Genomic DNA, 25,562 nt, shown 5'->3' on the forward strand with positions numbered 1-25,562 from the left:
CGTCACAGATTGGTCTTCCCTAGTTGCCTGACCCTGGCCTGCTGAGACCCCTGTCACCATCTGATCCTTCTTAGATGAAGCATGACGAAGAATTACCTTGGTGTACATTAGTACATTATATTATCCAAGAATAGAATCAATGGTTCAATAATTGAAACAAGCATTATTCCCAGATCCCAGGCTGTAGCCTACCCATCAACTCAAGATTGGAACTTGGCATAATTTCACTGGTTGTTATAATATATTGCAAAATTCACCTGAGCTCTGTAGACTGGTCTTCCCTGGCTGTCTGATCTGCTGGGACAACTGTCCCCATCTGATCCTGCTAAGGCATGATGAGCATAGTGTTGTGGACTGACTGCACCATGACAGTGAAGCCTGTAGAGCTGTTTATACCATGTCAGTGTGAAAAGTAGGGAATTAGCTTGGGAAACTGACAGATCAACAACATTACATTGCTGTACTGACTAACAAAAACTCACATCGTGCTGTCAAAAACGTCAGAATATCGGTCTTCAGTCGTTTGGCCGCTGGTTTCATCGTTTTATTCGGGTCTAGTATGATTGAGGCAAAATGAATAGCTAAAGTTAGTGAAAACTAGCCAAGTTAATTTACTTCTATTGAAATGGGACAAAACAAAGGCTTCAAAACATTTCCATACACACAACAGCTGTTAGATACTGCTACCTGACAGATAGCTAGAGGCTAGAGCTGAACTGGCTGTGGTAGCTACTAGCTAGCTAGTTCATTCACTTCAGACAGAACTTCAGTCGAGAGGTGATTAAACATGTAATGCATTATCTAATGTTACATGTCAGTTACATGTCATTTTGTGAAAATGGCGCCGGAGGAGATGGCCTCCGTTTTACGGTCTCCTAACCAATTGTGCTATTATGTGGGGGTTTTTGCGATATTTGTAAATTATTTTGTACATAATGTTTCTGCAACTGTATCTTAGGGAAGAAAAGAGCTTCTGGATATCAGGACAGCGATCACTCACCTCGGATTAGACAAAGATTTCTTCAACAACAACAACAACAAGCAGGACTCAAACGATATTCTCCAAACACCCCACAGGGCAGACGTCCCAATTATTCGCAAAAGGAAGCGACGCAGAGGACAAAGAGCCGGATGCCTTGTCCGGACCCGCAGAAGGCAACTAGGAAAGCAGCCGTTACCGTCAATATTGCTCGCCAACGTGCAATCATTGGACAATAAACTAGACAAGGTAAGATCACGAATATAACATATCCTACCAATGCGACATCAAAAACTGTAATATCCTATGCTTCACGGAATCGTGGCTGAATGACGACATGGATATTCAGCTGGCGGGAGACACGCTGCACCGGCAGGATAGAACAGCAGACTAAGACGAGGGGGAGGTCTGTGCATATTTGTGAATAACAGCTGGTGCACAAAATCTAAGGAAGTCTCTAGATTTTGCTCGCATGAAGTAGAGTATATTGTGATAAACTGCAGGCCACACTACTTGCCTAGAAACTTCTCAGCTATACTTTTCGTGGCTGTTTATATACCACCACAGACAGATGCTGGCACTAAGACCGCACTCAGTAAGCTGTATAAGGAAATAAGCAAACAGGAAACCACTCACCCAGAGGCGGCGCTCCTAGTGGCCGGAGACTTTAATGCAGGGAAACTTAAATCAGTTCTACCAAATCTCTATCAACATGTTAAATGTGCAACCAGAGGGGGAAAAAATCTAGATCACCTGTACTCCACACACAGAGACGCGTACAAAGCTCTCCCTCGCCCTCCATTTGGTAAATCCGACCACAACTCTATCCTCCTGATTCCTGCTTACAAGCAGGAATATAAAAGAATGGTCTATAAAAAAATGGTCAGATGAAGCAGATGCTAAACTACAGGACTGCTTTGCTATCACAGACTGGAACATGTTCCGGGATTCTTCCGATGACATTGAGGAATACACCACATAAGTCACTGGCTTTATCAATAAGTACATTGAGGACATCGTCCCCACAGTGACTGTACGTACATACCCCCACCAGAAGCCATGGATTACAGGCAACATTCGCACTGAGCTAAAGGGTAGAGCTGCCGCTTTCAAGGTGCAGGACTCTAACCCAGAAGCTTACAAGAAATCCCGCTATGCCCTGCTACGAACCATCAAACAGGCAAAGCGTCAATACAGGTCTAAGATTGAATCTTACTACACTGGCTCTGACATTCGTCGGATGTGGCAGGGCTTGCAAACAATTACAGACTACAAAGGGAAGCACAGCCGCGAGCTGCCCAGTGACACGAGCCTACCAGCTAAATCACTTCTATGCTCGCGTCGAGGCAAGCATCACTGAGGCATTCATGAGAGCATCAGCTGTTCCGGACAACTGTGTAATCACGCTCTCCGTAGCCGACGTGAGTAAGACCTTGAAAAGGTCAACATACACAAGGCTACATACACAAGGCTGCGGGGGCCAGACGGATTACCAGGACGTGTGCTCCGGGCATGTGCTGACCAACTGGCAGGTGTCTTCACTGACATTTTCAACATGATTGAGTCTGTAATACCAACATGCTTCAAGCAGACCACCATAGTCCCTGCGCCTAAGAACACAAAGGCAACCTGCCTAAATGACTACAGACCGGTAGCACTCACATCCATAGCCATGAAGTGCTTTGAAAGGCTGGTAATGGCTCACATCAACACCATTATCCCAGAAACCCTAGACCCACTCCAATTTGCATACCGCCCAAACAGATCCACAGATGATGCCATCTCTATTGCACTCCACACTGCCCTTTCCCACCTGGACAAAAGGAAAACCTATGTGAGAATACTGTTCATTGACTACAGCTCAGCGTTCAACACCATAGTACCCTCAAAGCTCATCACCAAGCTAAGGATCCTGGGACTAAACACCTCCCTCTGCAACTGGATCCTGGACTTCCTGACAGGCCGCCCCCAGGTGGTGAGGGTAGGTAGCAACACATCTGCCACTCAGATCCTCAACACTGAAGCTCCCAGGGGTGTGTGCTCAGTCCCCTCCTGTACTCCCTGTTCACCCACGACTGCATGACCAGGTACGACTCCAACACCATCATTCATTTTGCTGACGACACAACAGTGGTAGGCCTGATCACCGACAACGACAAGACAGCCTATAGGGAGGAGGTCAGAGACCTGGTCGGGTGGTGCCAGAATAACATCCTATCCCTCAAAGTAATCAAGACTAAGGAGATGATTGTGGATTACAGGAAAAGGAGCACCGAGCACGTCCCCATTCTCATCGACGGGGTTGTAGTGGAGCAGGTTGAGAGCTTCAAATTCCTTGGTGTCCACATCAACAACAAACTAGATTGGTCCAAACACACCAACACAGTCGTGAAGAGGGAACGACAAAGCCTATTCCCCCTCAGGAAACTAAAAAGATTTGGCATGGGTCCTGAGATCCTCAAAAGGTTCTACAGCTGCAACATCGAGAGCATCCTGACCGGTTGCATCACTGCCTGGTACGGATATTGCTCGGCCTCCGACCGCAAGGCACTTCAGAGGGTAGTGCGTACGGCCCAGTACATCACTGGGGCAAAGCTGCCTGCCATCCAGAACCTCTACACCAGGCAGTGTCACAGGAAGGCCCTAAAAATTGTCAAAGACCCCAGCCACCCCAGTCATAGACTGTTCTCTCTACTACTGCATGGCAAGCAGTATCGGAGTGCCAAGTCTAGGACAAAAAGTCTTCCCAACAGTTTTTACCCCCAAGCCATAAGACTCCTAAACAGGTAACCAAATGGTTACCCGGACTATTTGCATTGTGTGCCCCTTTTACGCTGCTGCTACTCTCTGTTATCTTATATGCATAGTCACTTTAACTATACATTCATGTACATACTACCTAAATTGGCACGACCAACCAGTGCTCCCGCACATTGGCTAACCCGGGCTTTCTGCATTGTGTCCCACCACCCGCCAACCCCTCTTTTTACGCTTCTGCTACTCTCTGTTCATCATATATGCATAGTCACTTTAACGATACCTACAATAAGCCTGACTAATAGGTGTCTGTATATAGCCTTGCTACTCTTTTTTCAAATGTATTTTTACTGTTGTTTTATTTCTTTATTTTTTCTTCGCACCATTGGTTAGAGCCTGTAAGTAAGCATTTCACTGTAAGGTCTACACCTGTTGTATTCGGCACACGTGACAAATAAACTTTGATTAGATTTGATTTGAGTTACACTACTAACTCAGCTCTTAAATATTTTTTTTTCTGTCAAGTCAAACAGTAGGTACCTTGCCAGCTACATCAGTCAAATAAATAGTAGCTAGTTTCTGCTCTGCTTGCTTTTACAACTTGGAGAAAAACCACACACTCTGTGGTGTCTGCGGGGGTCCTAAATCCAACCTGCTTAAAACCACCAAACAGCCTACCTGACTGCTGGGAGGCGTGCACATGGTCCTACCACACACCTTTGCCGCTTTTTGTATCAAAGTGCAATGAGAAAACTGGGGGGGACAAAAATGCAATTTGAGAATATCGGGGGTTTATGTCCCCCGGTCCCCAGTGAAAGTTGCGCCCTTGATGGCCAGTGACGGTGTCTTCTATGCATAGCTACAAGAAGATGCTTTGAATTAGAGGTGCTGACACAGGCATTTGCAGGCTAACAATAAAATACATTTCCTAATGATGAGTAGCCTAAGCATAGGACAAGATTGGGCAATGGTAGTCACTGCAGCCTTTGTTAATTTAACTCATGACTGTTTGCAAAACAAATAGACCGATGTGAATAAAGCGCACATTGCTTTCTACTGCATAACTACAACGTGCGTGTATGTGAGAAAGAGAAAACAAGAGGGGTGCCTATTAAAACAGCACAAATGGACAGCTTTGCGATCCATTTTGGAGAAAAGTGCTCAACCCAATCCAGCACCGGCAGGTGGAAAGCGTCACTCGCTGGGCAGCACCCAACACTGTACTGCTTGCTGGACTGGTGGGCTAGTACGCCTATGTGTTTGACATGGGCAGGAGCAGGCCTCCGACCCCGAAGGCGAGAGAATGCCCTGTTCCTTACTTGATATGGTTCCCATTCCTTTTTTTACAAATTTAGATTGGTAAACTAATAGAAAATATACATGGAAGACTATTGCGGGCTGCGCTCCAGATCACTTGATATCCAACACAAGGGGGAGAGAGGAGAAGCGGGAGAGAGAAAGGGGAGATGGAAAGAAAGGGAGAGAGACCGAACTCAACTCAAACTAAACTGTCTAACATTCAGCAGAGCGTGTCCAACTCCAACCCCCCTACAATTGAACATATAAGAGCATATCATGAGTGCACCGCTTACAAAACAGATCTGAGACCTCGTCGTGCAGAATGGGACCCATATATAAATATCCCATTATCATTTATATCAATAATGAAGCTGAAAAATAGTTTTTTATTACAACACAAACTCTTACACCTCTTCTGCAATTGTACTATTTCACCACCAGGGTGAATGGTGAAATTAGCCCACAGTAGGGGTGCACCCCTACTTCCTGCGGCTATGATTGTGTGGCATTGTGTCAACTGAGAACCAGGGGTGGGGGAAATGCTGCCTTCGCAAGAAGCCTCCAAGATTTACCATGATAACTACATGAATTCGTGGGCCATTGAGGTTCTGTGGGCTATTTTCACCATATGTTTGGCCATTATTAACGTGGTGGTGTTCATTCAGCCCTACTAAATTGGGGACAGTGTGAACACCCATCACGCCGGCTACTTCGGATTTTCCACTACTGCGTGGGCACTGGGAACTCCAACCGGGAGCTGACCTGCCATCCCTTCGAGTGCATTTAAAGCTGTCACCTTCTTTGTGTTGCTGTCCATGGTGCTGATCTAGGGATGTATCGCCTGCTTCATCCTCTTCTTCTTCTGCAACACCGCCACTGTATACAAGACCTTCGCTTGGATGCAGCTGCTATGTGGTAAAATATTGGCATTTGGGTAGCAAACACCACGGATGGGGAAATTAATGCGTTCTGCTGCATCTCCAGCACCCCTACTTCCTGCGGCTATGCTTGTATGGCATTGTGTTAGTTGAGAACTGTTGTCTAAATCAGTGGTTCTCAATTCTCTCCTTACGGACCCCAAGCCATTCCAGGGCAAGCACACCTGATTAAACTCCTGAATTAACACAATTTATTGAATTTTAATAATATAATATGACTGACCAGGAAAAATAACCCTGTATGGTTCTTCAAAAGGTTATTTGTAGAACTTTTGAGATTAAGAAATGTTCTTAATAGAGCCATTCTCAATAAAGGTTATATAAATAACCATTAAAAATGGTTCCTTATAGCACCATAAGGGTTCTTTATAGAACCTACAAAAAAGGATTCTTTACTGAACAAAAATATAAACGCAACAAGCAACAATTTCAACAATTTTACTGAGTTTCAGTTAATATAAGGAAATCAGTCAATTGAAATAAATGAATTAGGCCCTAATCTATGGATTTCACCCACTGGAGAGTCAGGCCCAGCCAATCAGAATACGTTTTTCCCCACAAAAGGGCTTTATTACTGACAGAAACACTCCTCTGTTTCATCAGCTGTTCGGGTGGCCGGTCTCAGACAATCCTGCAGGTGAAGAAACCGGATGTGGAGGTCCTGGGCTGGCGTGGTTTTGAGGTCAGTTGGACGTACTGCCAAATTCTCTAAAACAACGTTGGATGTGGCTTATGTTAGGCAAATTAACATTCAATTCTCTGGCAACAGCTCTGGTGGTCATCAGCATGCCACTTGTATGCTCCCTCAAAACTACACATTTTAGAGTGGCCTTTTATTGTCCCCAGCACAAGGTGCATTTGTGTAATGATCAAGCTGTTTGATCAGCTTCTTGATATGCCACACATGTCAGGTGGATGGAATATCTTGGCAAAGGAGAAATGCTCACTAACATGGATGTAAACACATTTGTGCACACAATTTGAGAGAAATAATATTTTTGTGCATACGGAACATTTCTGGGATCTTTTATTTCAGCTCATGACACATGGGACCAACACCTTACATGTTGCGTTCATATTTTTGTTCAGTATATATAGCACCAAAAGGGATCCACTATGGTTAAAAGCATTGTAAACCTTATTTGGCACTATATGTAACCATTTGTTTTTAGTGTGCAGGATGCAATGTGGTTAGAAAATCAACCAACTTGACGTTGCCTTTAAATCATTGCCATGTTTAAACACCTATTAATTATTTTATCAATGGATAAGTAGCCCAGCAGGTTTTGTTTAGTCCTGTAAGTCCCCGTAGCATAGCCTATACATCCATGCACCATTTTACAATTGTTTTCTCTGTAGGCTATACATCAACTTGTGTTTGGTTGGGATTTGAGAATTACCAGTGAGGTATGGGCACTGGAGGCGTTCACATTTCTGCAATATTCAAACGTGTGCGCGCCATCATCGACAACCCTCAACATCCCCCGGTGAGCGTGATCGCGCGGAGAAGAGAGGCGGAGGAGAGAGCGAGAAGGAAAACCAGGAGATAGTATTAAAACCCACGACCATGGGGTCTTGTATGTACAGTGGTAACACGACTAAAGCCCATCTTTTCTCGTCTTCATTCTTCAAAGGACAACTATCGGTCTCTTTTTCCGGCTGTATGTAACAACATGACAGGCGTTTGTAACGAATGCTCCAGTTTTCCTCACATCTCAATTCGTTCGCGGAAGATTCATCAGTGGGGCTCGGCAGCGCTGCTTGTCTCATTCGAACCGTTCGGTCTAATGGGAGTCGTATAGCTTCATTATTAACACTCTGACGGTGGTGGTGAATGGCAAATAATGCGTCTAATCCAGTTTTTCCAAGACCATTGTTTTGTGCAATGTGAGCTTGATCGACTCTGCTGTGTCGTTACGTGTTGAGAGGAGGGAGGATCTTCCCCATCATTGTTGAATCACGCTTTGGGCTTAACGCTTCGGTCTTCCGTCATTTGGAAACCATTTGGATGTGATACTAAATAAAGCCAGAAACCTGGACCTGGACCTAGGGAGACAGTGGGCCTGGGGAGACAGTGCAGACCTTTGTGTAATTTGTATAAAAACATTTTTATCTCCATATTTTAGAGACCCCGGAGTGTGCATATCAAAAGCGTAGCTGAGGGACCATTGAAGAAGAAAGGGGGGAGACGAGGAGATTACGAGGTAACGCCAGGGGTGGGGAAAATGCTGCCTTCGCAAGAAGCCTCCAAGATTTACCATGACAACTACATGCGGAATTCGAGGGCCATTGGGGTTCTGTGGGCTATTTTCACCATATGTTTGGCCATTATTAACGTGGTGGTGTTCATTCAGCCCTACTGGATTGGGGACAGCGTGAACACCCCACACGCCGGCTACTTCGGCTTGTTCCACTACTGCGTGGGCACTGGGAACTCCAACCGGGAGCTCACCTGCCAAGGAACCTTCGCCGAATTCAGCAGCATCCCTTCGAGCGCATTTAAAGCGGCAACCTTCTTCGTGTTGCTGTCCATGGTACTGATCTTGGGATGCATCGCCTGCTTCATCCTCTTCTTCTTCTGCAACACCGCCACTGTCTACAAGACCTGCGCTTGGATGCAGCTGCTATGTGGTAAGACATTGGCGTTTGGGTAGCAACTACCACGGATGGGGCAAATCATGTATTCTGCTCACAAACATTGAGGGGTCCATTACTTTCCTCGCTGTTCAACAACACCTGCTGTTGTAGCCTACTGTGTGTGTGTGTGTGTGTGGTCTTGTATTACTGGGTACCGGAAATCCCCAAAAGTCCCCACAAGGATAGTAAAACAAGGAAAATCTCTCTCATGGGGACATTTCCCGAAATCCCTACGAGGACAAAGGCTATTTTAAGATTAGGGGTTAGGGTTACAATTAGAGTTAGGATTACAATTATGGTTAGACATTGTGGTTGGGGGTTAGGATTAGGGTAAGGGATAAGGTTAGGGTTAGGGGAAATAGGATTTTCAATGGAAAGTAAAACATATGGCTTGTGGATTGTGTGTGTGAGAGAGAGAGCGAGAGAGAGAGCGAGAGCGAGAGAGTGAGAAACAGAGAAGGGGAAACCCCTTGACGATCAAACCCCTTGCCGATTCAAGTTTTAATCTTGATCACTGTGGCCACGTGACATCGGGGATGAAACAAATTGTTATAGTGTAATTATATGAAATTATACCCATTAATTTCCTTGGAGGTATTGCAACAGCGATCACATGTTCTATGTATGTGACCAAGTGCCCATATAGCCATAGCCTACACAATGCCTGATTTTAATACCTGATATTTTTCACAAAGTCTTGGTCAAGTTAATTTAGTTCTCATCATTGGGAACGCACAGCTGAATTCCTGTCGTAGTTTCTTGAATTCCTGTCGTGGTTTCAAACTGGATTTCTGCGTAATTACATGCGTATAACATGGTAATGGCACTGGTGTATATAGCTCTGTCACGACCATGAATCAGACAATTGAATATGATATAATATGATTCGCTTTTTTGACTAGTTTTGAATGGAACCCAGTGAAGGACGTGTAAAACAAAATGGTGATTTGTCTGGATGGTGAGAATTAGCTTTGATATTTCTTGGCGTAATTGCGCACGCATGCACGTGCACACACACACACACACACACACACACTTCACAGCATTGGCAAAATGGGGGGATTCGGGAAACCTCAATCTGCTGTTGCACTATTGTTCTGCTTCAAAGTTATAGTATTGGAGAAGGCATGGCATGCACAGGAGAGGGAGGAATATGGTGGACTCAGTACCCCTTCAAATCAAATTTGTCCTAATTTTCTGCTCTGCCAAGTCACTGTCTAGAGAGGGAGGGAAGTAGGGAAATTGAAAGGGAACAAGAGAGAGAGAGAGAGACAGAGAGGGGGTCAGGGGGATATGGCATAGGTAGTAGTTCCCAGCTGGATGACACTGGGATAGGATATACTGGTACCAAGGCCTTGTTCAAAATTAGTGCACTATAAAGGGAATAGGATTCCATTTGTGATGCTACATATCAATTTAATGGTAAGCTGTGGAGTTCCATCAGCACCTCTGTCACCAGGAATGCAACAGTAGGCAACAGATTCGTTTGAATGCACTCCAGCTTTACTGATAGCAGGATGTTTTCATTCAGTGTAATGTAGAATTCTAGAAAAGCAAAGGTATACAGTGCCTTCGGAAAGTATTCAGACCCCTTGACTTTTTCCACATATTGTTACGTCACAGCCTTATTTTAAAATGGATTAAATAAAAAAATGTATCAGCAATCTACACACAATACCCCATAATGACAAAGCGAATGTTTGCTAATTTATTAAAAATAAAAAACAGAAATACCTTACTTGTATAAGTATTCAGACCCTTTGCTATGAGTCTCGAAATTGAGTTAAGGTGCTTCCTGTTTCCATGAATCATCCTTGAGATGTTTCTACAACATGATTGATTTGGAAAGGCACACACGTCTAAATAAGGTCCACAGTTGACAGTGCATGTCAGAGTAAAGGGTCTAAATACTTATGTAAATGTGATATATATTTTATATATATATATATATATATATATATATATATATATATATATATATATATATATATATATATATATATATATATATATAAATATATATAAATTAGCAAACATTTCCAAAAATCTGTTTTCCCTTTGTCATTATGGGGTATTGTGTGTAGATTGATGACGGGGGGGAAAAAACGTTTGAATCAATTTTAGAAAAAGGCTGTAACGTAACAAAATGTGGAAAAAGTCAAGGGGTCTGAATGCTTTCCGAAGGCACTGTACATGTAGTTCCGTTTCTCATGCAGTGTGCTTACATTTTCATCCTCCAGCTTCAGTTTCCCCCTTTCTGCCATAAAGGTTATGTTTGACATGACATAACATGGAATTGGTTTTTAGGGGCTCCTACAGTATAACCATTTCACACGATCGTGCCGAACCAAGCCAAACTGTGTTGGATATTTACTTTTCACCTTTTCCGCACGAGAGAGAATAAAGTAGATGTCACGGGTCAAAATTTTGATTGATGACCCTATGTGAACCTATGTGAACTCTATGTGAACCCTATGTAGTGATGACGTGTGCATGTCTTCTGGTCAGGCAAGCCTGGTTAGGTGGGGGCTATGGGGTGAGTAAGGGTCCATTTGACAGGCCGTTAATGATTGATGACCCAAGCCTGATTTATGACCCTATGTAATGATTTATGACCCTATGTCATGTAGAAGGGTGCATGCCCTGGGTTGAGTAAGTGACCATGTGTCAGGTCAACCTGTTACTGTTTCTCACGGTTTGGGTTGGTTAAGGCCCCTTATAAAGCCGCTGAACAATACCTGTTTAAGACTGTACATGATAACCCCCCTGAATATTAAACAAAAATGACACCTATGCCAATTTTAGGGATGTTATGCTCGGCTTGTCATGAACCCAGTGACCAAAGCCTTGAAGAAGTTCTGTGTGAAGCTCCAGAATGTTTTAAAGGATTTTTGGGTACGAGTGAGGGCCACATGTCTTACATATTCCACCCGGAGGATTCTACGGTAAAGATATTCACAGACCGTGGACCCAAACCCCTTTATCCTGCAAAACCTGGGAGTTTTCCCCCGGCTCTGGGGATGAGAGAATGGCTAAACATCAGGCTGGCTCTTTGTAAAATTGAACAGGTCCTAAGTGTTACAAATGTGCCAGGATATGCGTTGGAAGAACAGGTCTGCGGCCGCAGTGATCTCAAGGCTCTAAGAATTGCTTCAATGGACTATAGCCCTGACAACAAAGTGACAATTTTAGCCTGTGACCTTTATGATAAGGCTAATGCTACAAAGTCTGTCAATTCTCCGGTAGCTTCCAGAGCACGCAAACATGTAAACTTTTTTATTCCTGTGTTTAGTTTTAAATGGGTGGATTATCCAATTTTCATAACACTTATGAATAAGCTGGACATTCTCTTCCAAAATGGGGAACAGTTAAAGCGCTGGGCGAGGCTTTCCTTGAGACAGAGTCAAGACCAAAAGGCCCGACGGAGGATCTACCCCTGGAGTGAAAACTTACCATGTGTTGATGGACATAGCAAGAGAGCCTTGCCTTTTGAGGGTGAACTCGACACGGACAATGGCGGTTGGTTGCATAAGCTCCCAGGATCTGTAAGAAAGGCATCGTAAAATACCTTAAGAATGTAACGATATAAAATGTATGTACTAAATATTTTGAATGAAATAAATGGTTTTAAAATCAGAATCTCACCACGTTATGAACTCTCGCGTTTGTTCACTCTTAGCGCAGTCTGTCCCTGAGAAAAATCTTGCGGAAAAAGCCATGTGCGCGCGCATGTGCGTGAGGGAGTTTTCTGTAGTGGCTGTGTGTGTGTGTGTGTGTGTGTGTGTGTGTGTGTGTGTGTGTGTTTCAAAAACAGAAAAAGGGGGGCGGGTTGTTTGTTAAAAAAATACCCTTGCATGCCTGGTGGGTCGTTTGAAACCAAGGTTTACACTAGCCTGCAAAACAGATGCCTACCCCCCAACAATAATATTGTGTCTTACGACTCCTAATCTTAAAGGCCTTTCATAAAACTATTTTTTTTAGGTGGGCTAAAAAGTCATTCATCCCAGCGATGTCGAGAACAACACACCCCATGCATCTAGGTGCTAGCACCCCGGAGATTTTAGAAGCTCCAAAAGGATCCTAATGTTTAGACACACCCAATACCATGTGTTTGAAATGTGTCAAATATACCATGGGCTGGGGGTATAGCCCGAAAAAAACGACAAACCCCAAATGCTATGTAAAAAAATCATTCAGGGGTTTTTCTCTAGGTCGTAGGGTACAAAAGCGCTAGAAACCATGGGCAATGTTAGCAGCGTTTTAGTTCCGATGCAAACAGCACCTCCAGAAACTCCAAGAATCGTTATCGGACTGAAGCGTTAAAAAAGATAATCGGGGAAAAAAGTCTAATGGATCTATCGCAAGGTGAGTTCTTGAAATAAATCTTTATTAGATTTGGTTGTTGTTGGGGAATTGTTTGAAAAGCGTGGGATGTTATAGAAATATTAAACAATCATTAGGATCAGTATGCTTACCGTATAACAAGGCAATATTAGCTAAAGTGATTATAGCTTTAATATTGTCGAATGTTTTATAGATTCTGAAGCATTCACGCAGATACTCCGAGGTATAACTGAGCTCGAACCATCCAATGGGGCTCCGAAACAAAGTGCCGACAAACAAACGCCTGCCCTGAATTGTCAACGTAAGTAAGCTCCAAGAATTCCATACATAAAAATATTTATACCTTAAAAACAAAAAGTGTGGGCATCTTATATTAAAAGTTATTTTATATGTTTACAGAGGACCTAAAGCCTAGAAGGTTAAACGATGCCCTATGGAGCCTGAACGGTTTCTGCGAAGCATATGACTACGAGACAATTCTGCCCTACTCCCAGGATGTATTTACACAAAAGCAGCGAACAGAGACTTTAAACGGCAGGTCAACTCCCCTTAGCCAGGACAACGTTGTCCCCCATATTTCTAAACACCAAAGGATAATTAGTGCTCAGATCCACAGTTCCGCTTCACCCGAACAATTCTACTTGGCCGATATTCACGAGACGTCGTTCCAAGGACTAGGTATGAATCAATTATATATTATTATTTATATATATTATTATTTTAATATTTATATATTTTTTTTATGCCGGAATATGTTAAAACAAGGCCTAATGCTGTTTTTTGTTTGTTTGTTTGTTTTTTTCAGGCTCACCATCTACCGAACCTGCAGATGCTGTAATACAGGTTGAACAAAGACATCAGCCCCTGGTTTCAGAGCTTCTTCAGAACAGCCCTCGTCAAAAAAGCCGAGGTATTTAATTAATGTATTGTTAATATATAGGCTTATATCTGAAATGTATTTGGCATTTTTAACATATTTTAGGGTTAATAACCTATTTGTGTATGTATTATTTTTATTTCAGACTCCTCACCGGCTTATCAACACAACGCACAAACATCGGAGGATGCCCAGACAAGCATCCCCGAGGAGGCTCCAAAGACACCAGCGAAACCTGATGATGTCAAAGATTTAAATGACATTTCTGAGGTAGACGATTTGATGTTCTGTGAAGCTGCCAACCTTCTTGAATCGGCCAATTCTGTGGGGGAAACAGCAGATTCTGAAATAGACCAAGAACGTTTTTTCAAAGCGTTTACCCTGGGTTTAAAATCACGAAAGGCTCTACTCCAGAGGCGCATGTGTATTCTACTCGAGCATCAATACAATCAGGATGTGTCATTCTGGCGTAGCGAGCTACCCCGTATGTTAAAAAACATTAGGGCTAAAACAAGCAAATACCGCCGTTAAAAAACACACATGTAAACACACACACACACACACACATCCTTAATTAGACAGATGGCGCCCCCTATAGACCAAAGTGAGACAATTGAAACCCTCTTAGCCAGGATCCCTACAGAGCTCCAAGATATAGTTAACCATATGAATGATTCGGGGGTAATTGACATAATGACAATAGATGAAAATCTATTATCCCAGATTCCCTCCGAACTCATAGACATTATTACACGTATGAATGAGTCAGGGCCTTCAGAGGAAAACATGTTAACACAGATTCCCGAAACCATCATATCTCTAATTACCCAGCTTAACGCGAGCCCTAGGTTTAATTCGGCCCCACAGACACCTCTAAGACAGCCTTTAACAACATTGTCCGAAGAGTCTGAAAGTCAATATGATGTTTTTGAACAGTTGGACAAATGTCTAGCAAATCTGGAGGGGGGCGGTCTTGAGATCAGTGTACAGAACGAGAGCGCTAGGTTTAATTCGGCACCCCAGACACCTATAAATCAGCCTTTAACACCAATGTCCGAAGAGTCTGAAACCCAATACGATGTTTTTGAACAGTTGGACAATTGCCTAGCAAATCTGGAGGGGGGAGGTCTTGATCGAAGTGTACATGTTTTGCGTCGAAATAAATTCAACAATATTGAGGTTCGCCAGTTTTTCAATTTCGCATGGGGGGGTCAGATTCGGGAATATGCTGTGTTTTACGTAATGCTTATGGACACTTTGAATGAACTGTTAGCGAGGATTAGAGATTATAGCGAACCTAGGGATCTCTTACAGTTGGAAATTTGTGGAGACAGTCTACAGAGCAAGGTATCGCTTATTTTACAGAATGGTGAAGCAGAGCTTGAACAATTTGTTAAACTGCTAGAACGCCTTGTTCAGTCAAATTTAAACGTGCTAGCAGATAGGACCCTCGAACTTGTAGTACAATTAGTACGCCAACCACAAGGGGGCAGGGGTCAGAGACGAAAGCTCGAGAGTTTAATGCAGTCCGAAATCATAAGCAATAAAAGGGCCTATCTCATAAACGTTCACAATCCAGGTAATAAGCTATGTTTTGCCATAGGTTTGGCCCACTTACTCAGCCCAGGATGTACTGATCAAGCCGCGTTACATAAAGCTCGAGAGCTACAAACTGCGGTGGGTCTCGGTATACAGGATGCTGTGGCTTTCTCAGACATAGTCAAATTTGAAAACTTTCTGAACATCAAGATTGTGGTTTTGTACCACAGTAGGGCTAATGACGCTCTCCTCAAGTTCCAAAATATACCCGAACCACATCCTAAGACTATGTACTTTTATGTGCAAAATGAGCATTACTATGCCGTAACTAACATCACAGCCTTTTTAGGCGCGCCATATGTCTGTCCAGCCTGTCATACCGGCTACACACGCATGGGGGGGCACTCGTGCCGTTACAACTGTTCAGTATGTCTGGATAAACATTGCCCTATGCAGCCGCTAAACTTGACCCCCTGTGCGGATTGTCACCGCACATGTCGTTCGGCCTACTGTTACGAAAAACACAAAACTGAAACATGGCATCCCAAGGCATGTAAATCTGTAAGCAGTTGTGACATTAACAAGAAATGTCCAAAATGTCATTGCAATTACAACCTTAAAATAGATAGCCCTAAACCTCATGTTTGTGGAATTATACACTGCCCAATCTGTAAAGGTCCTTTGAAAAGCAGAGACGCGGAAGCGGTTCAAGAAGTAACACATGAGTGTTACATTCAGCCCTTGGCTGAAGATGAACATACAGAGAAATATGTGTTTTATGATTTTGAGACAACTCAGCAATCAGGGGTTCATTTGCCTATTTTTGTGTCAACCATGACTTTCAAGGGTGAAAAATGGTCGGCCGAGGGACCCAATTGTGCCCGGCTCTTTCTAAAACATTTTAGAAAAGCCCAGTACAGAAACTTCACGTTTATAGCTCACAATGCTAGGGCCTATGACTCCTATCTGCTTCTGAACCCTTTGATACAGCAAGGCGTGGCACCCAGTGTCATAGCTCAAGGGAGTAAAATATTATGCTTTGTTGACCCCGCCTTCAAACAGAGATACATTGACAGCTTAAGCTTCTTACCCATGAGATTGGCTCAAATGCCAGAGGCCTTGGGTTTTGAAAACTCTGTCAAAGGCTATTTCCCTCATTTCTTCACATCTGAGGAGAATCTACATTATATAGGATCTTATCCAGCCCCCGAAATGTACGGGTGTGATCAAATGTCTCCCAAAGAGCGTGAGAGATTCATGACATGGTACGAGACCGTAAGACATGGCACTTTTGATTTCCATAAAGAGATGGAATCATACTGTGACAATGACGTTGTTATACTTCGTGAAGGATGCCTCAGATTCAGAGAAGAGGTAATCAAAGATGCGGGCATTGACCCCTGGAGCTGTACAACTATTGCATCAGCGTGCATGAAAACCTATCGTACACACTATCTAACTCCTGAATCTATAGCTATCCCATCGCCAGACAACTACCGACGCCAATTCAAGGCCTACTCTAGTGGTTCCATTCAATGGTTGGAGTACTTGGCCCAGGATAAAGATATTTTTATCCAACATGCTTTGAATCGGGGGGAGAAGGCTTTTGGGCCTTACCATGTAGATGGATACACACAGATTGACGGGGTTGAGACAGTGTATGAGTACAACGGTTGTTTCTTCCACGGTTGTAAATTATGCTTTGTCCCCCACACCTTGTGTGTCCTAACCCAAAAGACTTTTGGGGAAATGTACCAAGAGTTTCAAGACAAACTGAATTCTTTAAAGGCTACTTACGGGTTAAAAGTTGTGGTTTTGTGGGAGCACGAATGGACAGCCCTCAAAAAGGTAGATCCTAGTGTTAAGGCCTTCCTTACCCATTATGACCCTCCAGAGCCCCTGGAACCGCGACAGGCCTTGTTTGGAGGCCGGACCAATGCTTTGACATTGCGTTATGTAGCTCAACCCGACGAGACAATAGGCTATGTAGATTTTACATCCCTATATCCTCATGTAATGAGTTCCTCATTCTATCCTATAGGGCATCCTGAAATTATTCACAGCGACTTTGACGAACCCCAAAATTATTTTGGTTTAATCAAAGCGACTGTCTACCCTCCTAGGGGGCTGTTTATACCTGTGTTGCCTTACAAGGGTCCTAAAGGAAAACTTTTCTTTCCCCTTTGTCGCACATGCTGTGAAAACCACAACCAGGAAAACCCCTGTGATCACACAGATCAAGAAAGAGCCCTGACCGGTGTATGGGTCACTGTAGAATTCTCTAAGGCTTTAGAGAAGGGGTATCGTGTGGCCAAAATCTTTGAAGTGTGGAACTTTTCCAGGAAATCAGACACACTTTTTAAAGAGTACATCAAAACCTTCTTGAGATGCAAGCAGATGGCTTCAGGCTATCCTGCATCGGTCACAGATCAAGAAAGTAAAGACCAGTACATTCAAGACTACCATGACAGAGAAGGCATACTTCTTGACCCTGACAGAATAGAGGTCAACAAAACCAAAAGAAATGTGTCGAAATTGTACTTGAACTCCCTTTGGGGGAAATTAGCGCAGAGATGCAATATGCTAACAACTTCGATCATTAAAGACCCCGAAGAATTTTTGGAATTTGTTTTTTCGGACCAATACGAAATTTCACATTTTTCCTTCTTGAGTCAAGACATTGCCTTGGTGCAATGGAGGCGCCACCAAAAGTGGGTTCTACCCCCGGGTAATGTAAATGTGTTTCTTGCAGCATTTACCACAGCCTATGGCCGCCTTGAACTGTACACCCTCATGGAACAGCTTCAGAGGCGGGTTCTTTACCACGACACAGACTCTGTGGTCTATGTAAGCAAACCGGGGGATTGGACCCCCCCACTTAGCAACTATCTTGGGGGTTTAACGAGTGAACTCGAAGAGGGTGACCATATTACAGAATGGTCCTCATGTGGTCCAAAAAGCTATGCTTTTAGGACTAAAGCCAATCACGTGGTGTTGAAAGCCAAAGGCGTGACTCAAAACTATGAAAATGCACCGCGTGTAAACTTGGAATCAATCACGCGCTTGGTCGAGGGGTTCGTAAAGGACAAGAATAGTGACTTGGAGATTTTGAGCTCCTACAACAAAATAGTGAGGGATAAAAAGGGGTTCCATCTAAGAAACGCACCACTCACTAAAAGATTCAGGGTAGTCTATGACAAGAGACAGCTATTGCCTGACGGTACCACATTGCCCTTTGGCTACTGACTTATGCTACAAGCCCCAGTGTGTCTTAAAGCTTAAGATATTATGACTGCTGTCGAGGGTTTTGACCCCCGGCTACAATTGCCTTTTTCAGCATTAATTGCAGGCCCTTCAAACAGCGGCAAAACTTTTTTTGTAAAAAGTATTTTAGAGAATTCTGAACATGTGTTATCTCAAAAGCCTGACAATATTGTATGGTGTTATTCATGTTACCAACCTCTGTATGATGAATTATTGAAGACAATAAAAATCAAGTTTGTTGAAGGAATACCCGATTCTCTGTCTGATGATGAACTTCTCCCCCCACATGTAAATAATCTGCTGGTTTTGGACGATATGCTATTTGCTGGTAGCGAACACCCTGAAATTGCACGAGCTTTTACCCAATATACTCATCATAGAAACCTGTCCGTGCTTTACTTGGTCCAGAATGTGTTTCACCAAGGTAAAAATAGTCGGACCATTAGCTTGAATGCCAACTACATGGTATTGTTTAAAAATCCTAGAGACAAACTGCAAATTAGCACTCTAGCTCAGCAGATGTACCCTGGACGGAAATCATACTTTATGGAGAGCTATGAGGACGCTACCAAAGAGCCATTTTCTTATTTAATCGTGGATTTAAAAGCAAATACTCCAGAACACCTTAGGCTACGTACAGGGCTGTTTCCGGGGGAGAGGCCTGCTGCATACCTTCCTAAAAAGTAAACGCTATGTCTCTGCGTTTAAAAAGAAACCTCCCCCTCTTGAGAAGGCTAGTAGGTTCTACAGCTAAAGAACAGAAGGCCATCTTGGGTCGCTGTTCTTCAGATCTCATATTAGCCCTATGTGAGATTGCTTTGAATCTTCTCAAAGGACGCATTCCACTCACCCTGAACCAATTGAAAAAATTAAGGAGACAAAAGACAGCGATCAAACTCTTTGCCAATAAAAGGGCCAGTCTTCAAAAGAAAAGACATAGTATACAACAGTCTGGGGGTTTTCTTCTACCTTTACTCAGTATAGCCGTGCCCTTCATCACCAGCCTTATTGCGGCCAGACGTGGTGGTTGAACACGTGGGTGTGATGGCCACTAAAATGTACTTGGTGCCTCAACAAGAGTTGGATAGACTTAAAAAACAAATGCAGGGTCCTGAAGATATCAGACAAACAGCGGAAAATGATTTGGATACGGCCATGAAGGATGTTTTGAACCGAAAAGGATTGAACCCCTATGATAAGATTCAAAAATACACAAACCTAATGCAAAGGTATTTGACTCGGGTAAAGCAAGGGGAGAGAGAGACTAACCATTTAACCCTTTCCCTACCGGACCCTTTAACAGATGTCGAACCTAACGATAGCCATGCCCCTGTAAGGCCTGTACCGTCGATCTTACCTAGTGGAGATAATATGTCGGGTGAAGCTCAAATGCCATTTGAAGATAAAGTTATGCATGACCTACTGACACATGTGCCTTTACGTAACAGGAAGAATGTTAAATACATTATGAACAAGATAAAAGACTCAAAGGGGATAGCTGCTTGGAACGACTCTGGAGAGTTTATCCTTCAGGGCTCTGTGGTTAGGGGGTCCCATATGCAGGACTTGCTTAAAAGTACCACGGCTGCCCACAAGGTTGCTGATGACCGAAGGCCTCCCGGCTGGCGTCAGTTTCTTAAGGCCCTGGCAATCCTCAACATCCCCCTCTCCGGTGTACCCAACCATAAGCTTCGTCAACAGATTCAAGCTTTAAAACAAAAGCCTTCAACGAGATACAGCACCCCTAAAGATGCCCCAACGACACCGGCCCCATATGAAAGCGATGATGCTAACTCATTTACTCCCATGAACGTCTCAGGACCTTTTCCTAAACCCGATCTCTCGGCGTGGTTAGACTTTTGAAAATGACTTTTGAATGACTATGATTAAATTCAATAAATTTTTTATTTGAAAAATAAGCAAGTTAACATTTGTGGCATTCTTGAAACATATGACGTGAGCATACGCCTTGATTACGCGTTCTTAAAGGACACACATTTGAACACTTTTGATATTTTCTAACAAAACAAGATACAAGGTTATCATTACTTCTTAAATCATCCTTATAAAGAGACATAACATCTTCAAAAGAAACTCCCCGGGCTCTTTGGCACAGGTAAAATACACAGTGGTGACCGCATGTAGTGGAAAGGTTATCTTGCACTTGTTTGATGTTGTAGTAGATCTTTGTACCGTTTAGGGTCAAAAAATCTTTAATAGATTTAGGGAAATGTGAAAAACCGGGGGGAAAGCCATAGGAATCAAAAAAAGTTGAGATTTTTCGTCCACCTTCCTGTTCTAATGTCATAGCTAGCCAATGTTCACCAGGCATGTGTTTAGGATGGGTATTGACAATAAACATTGCAGGCCTCTCAGACCATATCTCCATAGGTAATTCATCACAAGCCAACACTCCACAAAATTGTTTTCCAATCAAGCGGCTCATGAGCCCGTCCAACTCTTGGGTATTCATGTCTTTGTTCAAAGGTCCTTAATAATAATCCACTAAGACCTGTCTTCGGGCATTCACTTCCAAGATTGAATCAGAGCATGCGTAAACAATCATGCTAACTGTACAGGCTAAAGGTGTACGGAAACGCATTTCCAGCCTGAGGTTACCTTGGGACACCACAGACAGATTTCCTGAGGTGTCATCATCAGGTGATAAATTGAAAGCATACAATGTGTAACCCTCTGCAAAATCATTTCTGTCAATAGGTAAAGAGAGATCTTTTAGATGTCGCCCTGTAGCCAGGAATAGATTGTAAAATTCTCGCACAGATATGTTGTTATTAAATTGTGGTTGGAAAGCCTTCGCCGGAACCTGACGTCCGTCCTGACAGAGCGCTACATACTCTGCATTGAAGTGCTGAAAATTAAAGGTTTTTTTATCTAAACTGCCCGTATTAGAGGCGTGATCAACCAGACCTATAACCACATATCTAGGTAAAGGGCCTAGAAATAGGTTTTCTTGACTGCAGATTCTACTGCCCACAGGTATGCTAAAGGTTTTCATGGTAATTCTTTGGAGAGGGTAAAGGGCATTTCCTTTCATCAAAGCATGTGAGTGACCCAGGCGCACGGCCGGAGATACAGATACTTTTTTAATAAAAAGGGTTGCCCCCAACACTTTCAAACTAAAATCCCCGTCTTGGGGAGACATCAGGCAAAAATCATCCTTGGCCCTGGTTAATTTTAATCTTAAATCAACCGAATTTAAGAGTAACCGTTCTTGAAAGAAAATGTCAGAGTGTATAGGGCCTAGCAAATGAAACTCTCGAGATTCGGCGCAGTAGCGAGCTCGTGCCGCTAGTCCTTTGTTTGCACCGGTGGAAGGGTCTGTCGATTCCATAGAGGCTCCTGCAGTATCCTTGCTAAACAGCCCGGCGCTAAATTGGGTTTTGAGAGTGTCTTCGGAGTAGTTTAGTAAACACTCCATGATGGCTCTATAAGGGTATGTAGCGCTGCTTTGACTGATTAGGCGTTCACCCAAAGTCACATCAACTTGGGAGAAAATGGTGGCCAAGGGGTAATTAATGAGACTCACTTTGGCATCGTCTGCAATATTAGACCCATCTCTTTTGGTCACTTTTAGACGTAAATGCACCAAGGTGTTGTTGAGGTCCAGATAGTTGTCACCATGGCCTGGTATGAAAAATTCGATAGGCCCGTTATCGGTAATAGCAGAGAGAGGGGCTATCTCCACATAACTGGATCTATCTATTGAATGCTGCGTTAACGGTGCCGTGAAAAGATCAAGTTCTGTCTTTATAGCTTCAGAGGACATTCGATGTAAAAGAGCCATGTCACTTATTCTTTTAGAAAATACTTCCTAGTATTCTTTTAGCCTGTTTTGGTACAGACCTCCTCACTTTACCCCGTCTTTGACTTACTGAGGTTCTTTTAACAGTTAACCGCCGCTTTTTAGGTGCAGGTCTACGCCTTAAACCAGGGGGTCTCTTTTTTGGCCTTCGAGACAATATCATAAGCCCCGAGCCTTCTTGATGCTCCACCTCTGGTGACGCCCTTCGGGTCATAGCATTGGCTACAACCTCACTTACTATATTTTTAGCCGCTGATTTTAAATGTGGTTTGGCTATGCTGAAGCCTCTCTTCATAAACGGTAAAACCATCCTGAAGAGGTTACGGAATATACCTCCTATCCCCGAACCATACATTGTCGGCGCTCCATGATATCCTGGTAGTCCATTACCCACTTGATCCACATAGTATGAAACATAACGGTTAGGGTCGAGCTGATGGTGCTCCATAACCCTTTTATTTGTATTATGTTTATAAATATAATACAGCTATTATATATGTAGAGAGGTTTTGGTGGGTCTAAAGTGGAGTTTTACAATCGTTTTACCATAAGTAAATTCAATGTTTTCGTTCTGATCCGTTTTAAGCTCAACCAGAATGTTTTCAATATAGTTCTTGCTGACATGTACGTAGTGCGGCTTGTCATAATTGACAGTGACGATGTCCCCATCCTTGCCGTCTATATGAACTGTTCGCAGGAGGGGCACACAGCTGTCTCCGACCCTTTGATAGGTTATGATGTCGGTATAGACAAATATGTTGTAAAAGCCTGCATGTATATCCGCAGGGAATGGGAATAATTTATCGTTCACATACGTCCATTTATTGGGACCCATCCCCAACATGTAGGATAAATTACCGCTGGTCTTTATACCTCCGTTAGCAGGCCCTGAGATTTGTATCCTTTTATGGATTGGATTGTAGAATAGGAATATTTCCATCTTGTTCAGGGTTAGGTGTTCATTCAACTCTGAGACGATCCTGTCGACGGTTCTATAGAAACCTTTTTTAAGCTTAATAAGTTTCGCAGGTTCCGAGAACCTTTTGCAATAAAAATCACGGTCCTTAGCTTTGATATTATACCAACTATGGGGGTATGTAATCTCGCTGAGACCTACTTCCCAAGCCTCTGATAACTCTATAGGCTTTGGAAAATTGGTTGTATACTTCGAACTCTGATTATTACGATATATCTGTGCCGACGCATTACTGGGGAGAGTCAGGTAGAAGCCGCTGTGTTCCATGATGCCCAACTGTGTACACGCGAATGATGCGCTAGTTATCATGACTAGGGGTTTAAATTAACCCCCGTTGCCTCCACCACATCCTGCTCCAATACCCAACTGTTGAACTTTTGAGGCCAGTTTTTCCAGCGGACCAGCAACCATTTTTTACCCTTTTCTCTCTTCTGATCTAGAATCTCCTCCACGTGAAAGACTTTGTCTTTACCCAACTGGACCTTCTGTAATTCCTTCTCATAAAAAGATCCCTCTATAAGATCCCCGTCATAATCTTTTAATTTGTAGACCGGCGGAATGCGTGGCAGACATTCGGTAACGGTAAACAACTCCGAGCTAAAGCCTTGTTCGTATTTTTTGTCGAAAACACCCCTCAACTTTGATATACGCACCAAGTCACCCACTAGGAATTTAAAAGTCATTTTTTTTCTTACGGCGAAGTGGGAACAAACCATACATATTTTTAAAGACTTGAAAAGAGTTTTCCGAAGAGACCTCCGAGGGCTTCATACGTATAGTCTTATGGTAGCTGTGGTTGTAACCGTTTACTAAATCCTGAACTATGTCTGTATATCGGTTGGTGTTGTGAGCTGTAAAATAGCGCCACATCCGCTCTTTCAAAGTCCTATTAAAGCGTTCCACAACCGAAGCTTTCAAATCAGAGCCTGTAGCAAAATGTACTATATTATACTTATTCATTAGCTTCTGAAATGTTTTATTAAAAAAATCTTTTCCGCCATCCGTCTGCACTTTCTTGGGGGCGCCTCCTGCCTTCAAGATCGATTCAAAGGCCCTGGTCACCTCTGCCCCGCTCTTATTTTTTAACACCCTTACATAGGCTAATTTAGAGAAAATATCTATAACCGTTAGCATGTAGCGATTTCCATCATTTTTATCGGCAAGGGACTGCATGTCACATAGATCCGCCTGAAATTGGGATAATGGATGCGTAGAAAAAACTCTATTTCTTGGAAAATGTTTTCTTACAGGTTTATGTAGAGTGTAGGCATCTTGCTCTGATAACCATTCATTCACTTTAGCATCGCTTAACAGACTACCTGTTTCTTCGACTATAGCTCTCTGTAAACGCTCTTTACCCCCATAAGACCCGGGGGTTAGAGGGATTATAATATATGTTTTTCAACAGCTGCTCAGCCATCCTTCTTGCCTCTCTGAGGTACAATAACTGTAATGAGCCACTTTCATATAACGACAACATTTCAGTTTGTGAATTTTTATTTTAAGAATGCAACAATTATTACGTATACAGACAATTCAGGATTTGTTTGCAAGATACAAGTCCCCGTTTTCTCAACAATCACAGCATGCAACACCCTGTATATATTGTTTAGATTTACAGGTTTGTTTCGCTGAATTTTTAAAACACACACGTCTGATATATAAGTATATAAACAACAAATATGATACACATTCACATTAAAGGGTGGTTCAAACAAATAATGTAAAATCTTAGCCAAAGTTATTTCTAGTTCTTCAGAATCCTCAACAAGCCTTGATACCATATGTGACCATTGTAAACTCTCGCCCGTATGTCGGACATGTTTCATGATTTGCTCCATTTTTAACACACGCTCTACAATAACCCCTGTATTGTGGGTTGTGTAGAACTTTACATTGTTCACTTTATTTTCAATAATCTGATGCATAACATTTGTAAGGTCTCTCAAAAGAAAAAATGTATTTATTCGCTCAAACATCGTAGACACATAGTTACCCATAGCTCTAAATAAACAAATGTCACTCGGTCTCTTGGGATTTATTGAGCCAGAAAAGCATCACATCAGCCATCACAGCTTCCCTGTATTTGTTGTCGTCCACCAGGGTGTGTCGGATTTCTTTGAGTTCTC

At 43.0% G+C, this 25,562-nt stretch overlaps 1 protein-coding gene across 1 annotated transcript in view; it reads left to right on the plus strand.

Annotated features, from left to right (window-relative positions):
* Positions 1-7,477: 7,477 nt before the first annotated feature.
* lhfpl4a (LHFPL tetraspan subfamily member 4a) overlaps positions 7,478-25,562 on the plus strand; it is an 88,978-nt gene continuing 70,893 nt past the window's right edge. Inside the window, exon 1 of the mRNA XM_031826699.1 lies at positions 7,478-8,604. Within this exon, the coding sequence (XP_031682559.1) occupies positions 8,199-8,604 (406 nt within the window). The 5' untranslated portion in view covers positions 7,478-8,198. The remainder of the gene's footprint in view (positions 8,605-25,562) is intronic.

Source organism: Oncorhynchus kisutch, linkage group LG1, assembly GCF_002021735.2.
Source record: "Oncorhynchus kisutch isolate 150728-3 linkage group LG1, Okis_V2, whole genome shotgun sequence".
In the NCBI taxonomy this organism is placed as follows: domain Eukaryota; kingdom Metazoa; phylum Chordata; class Actinopteri; order Salmoniformes; family Salmonidae; genus Oncorhynchus; species Oncorhynchus kisutch.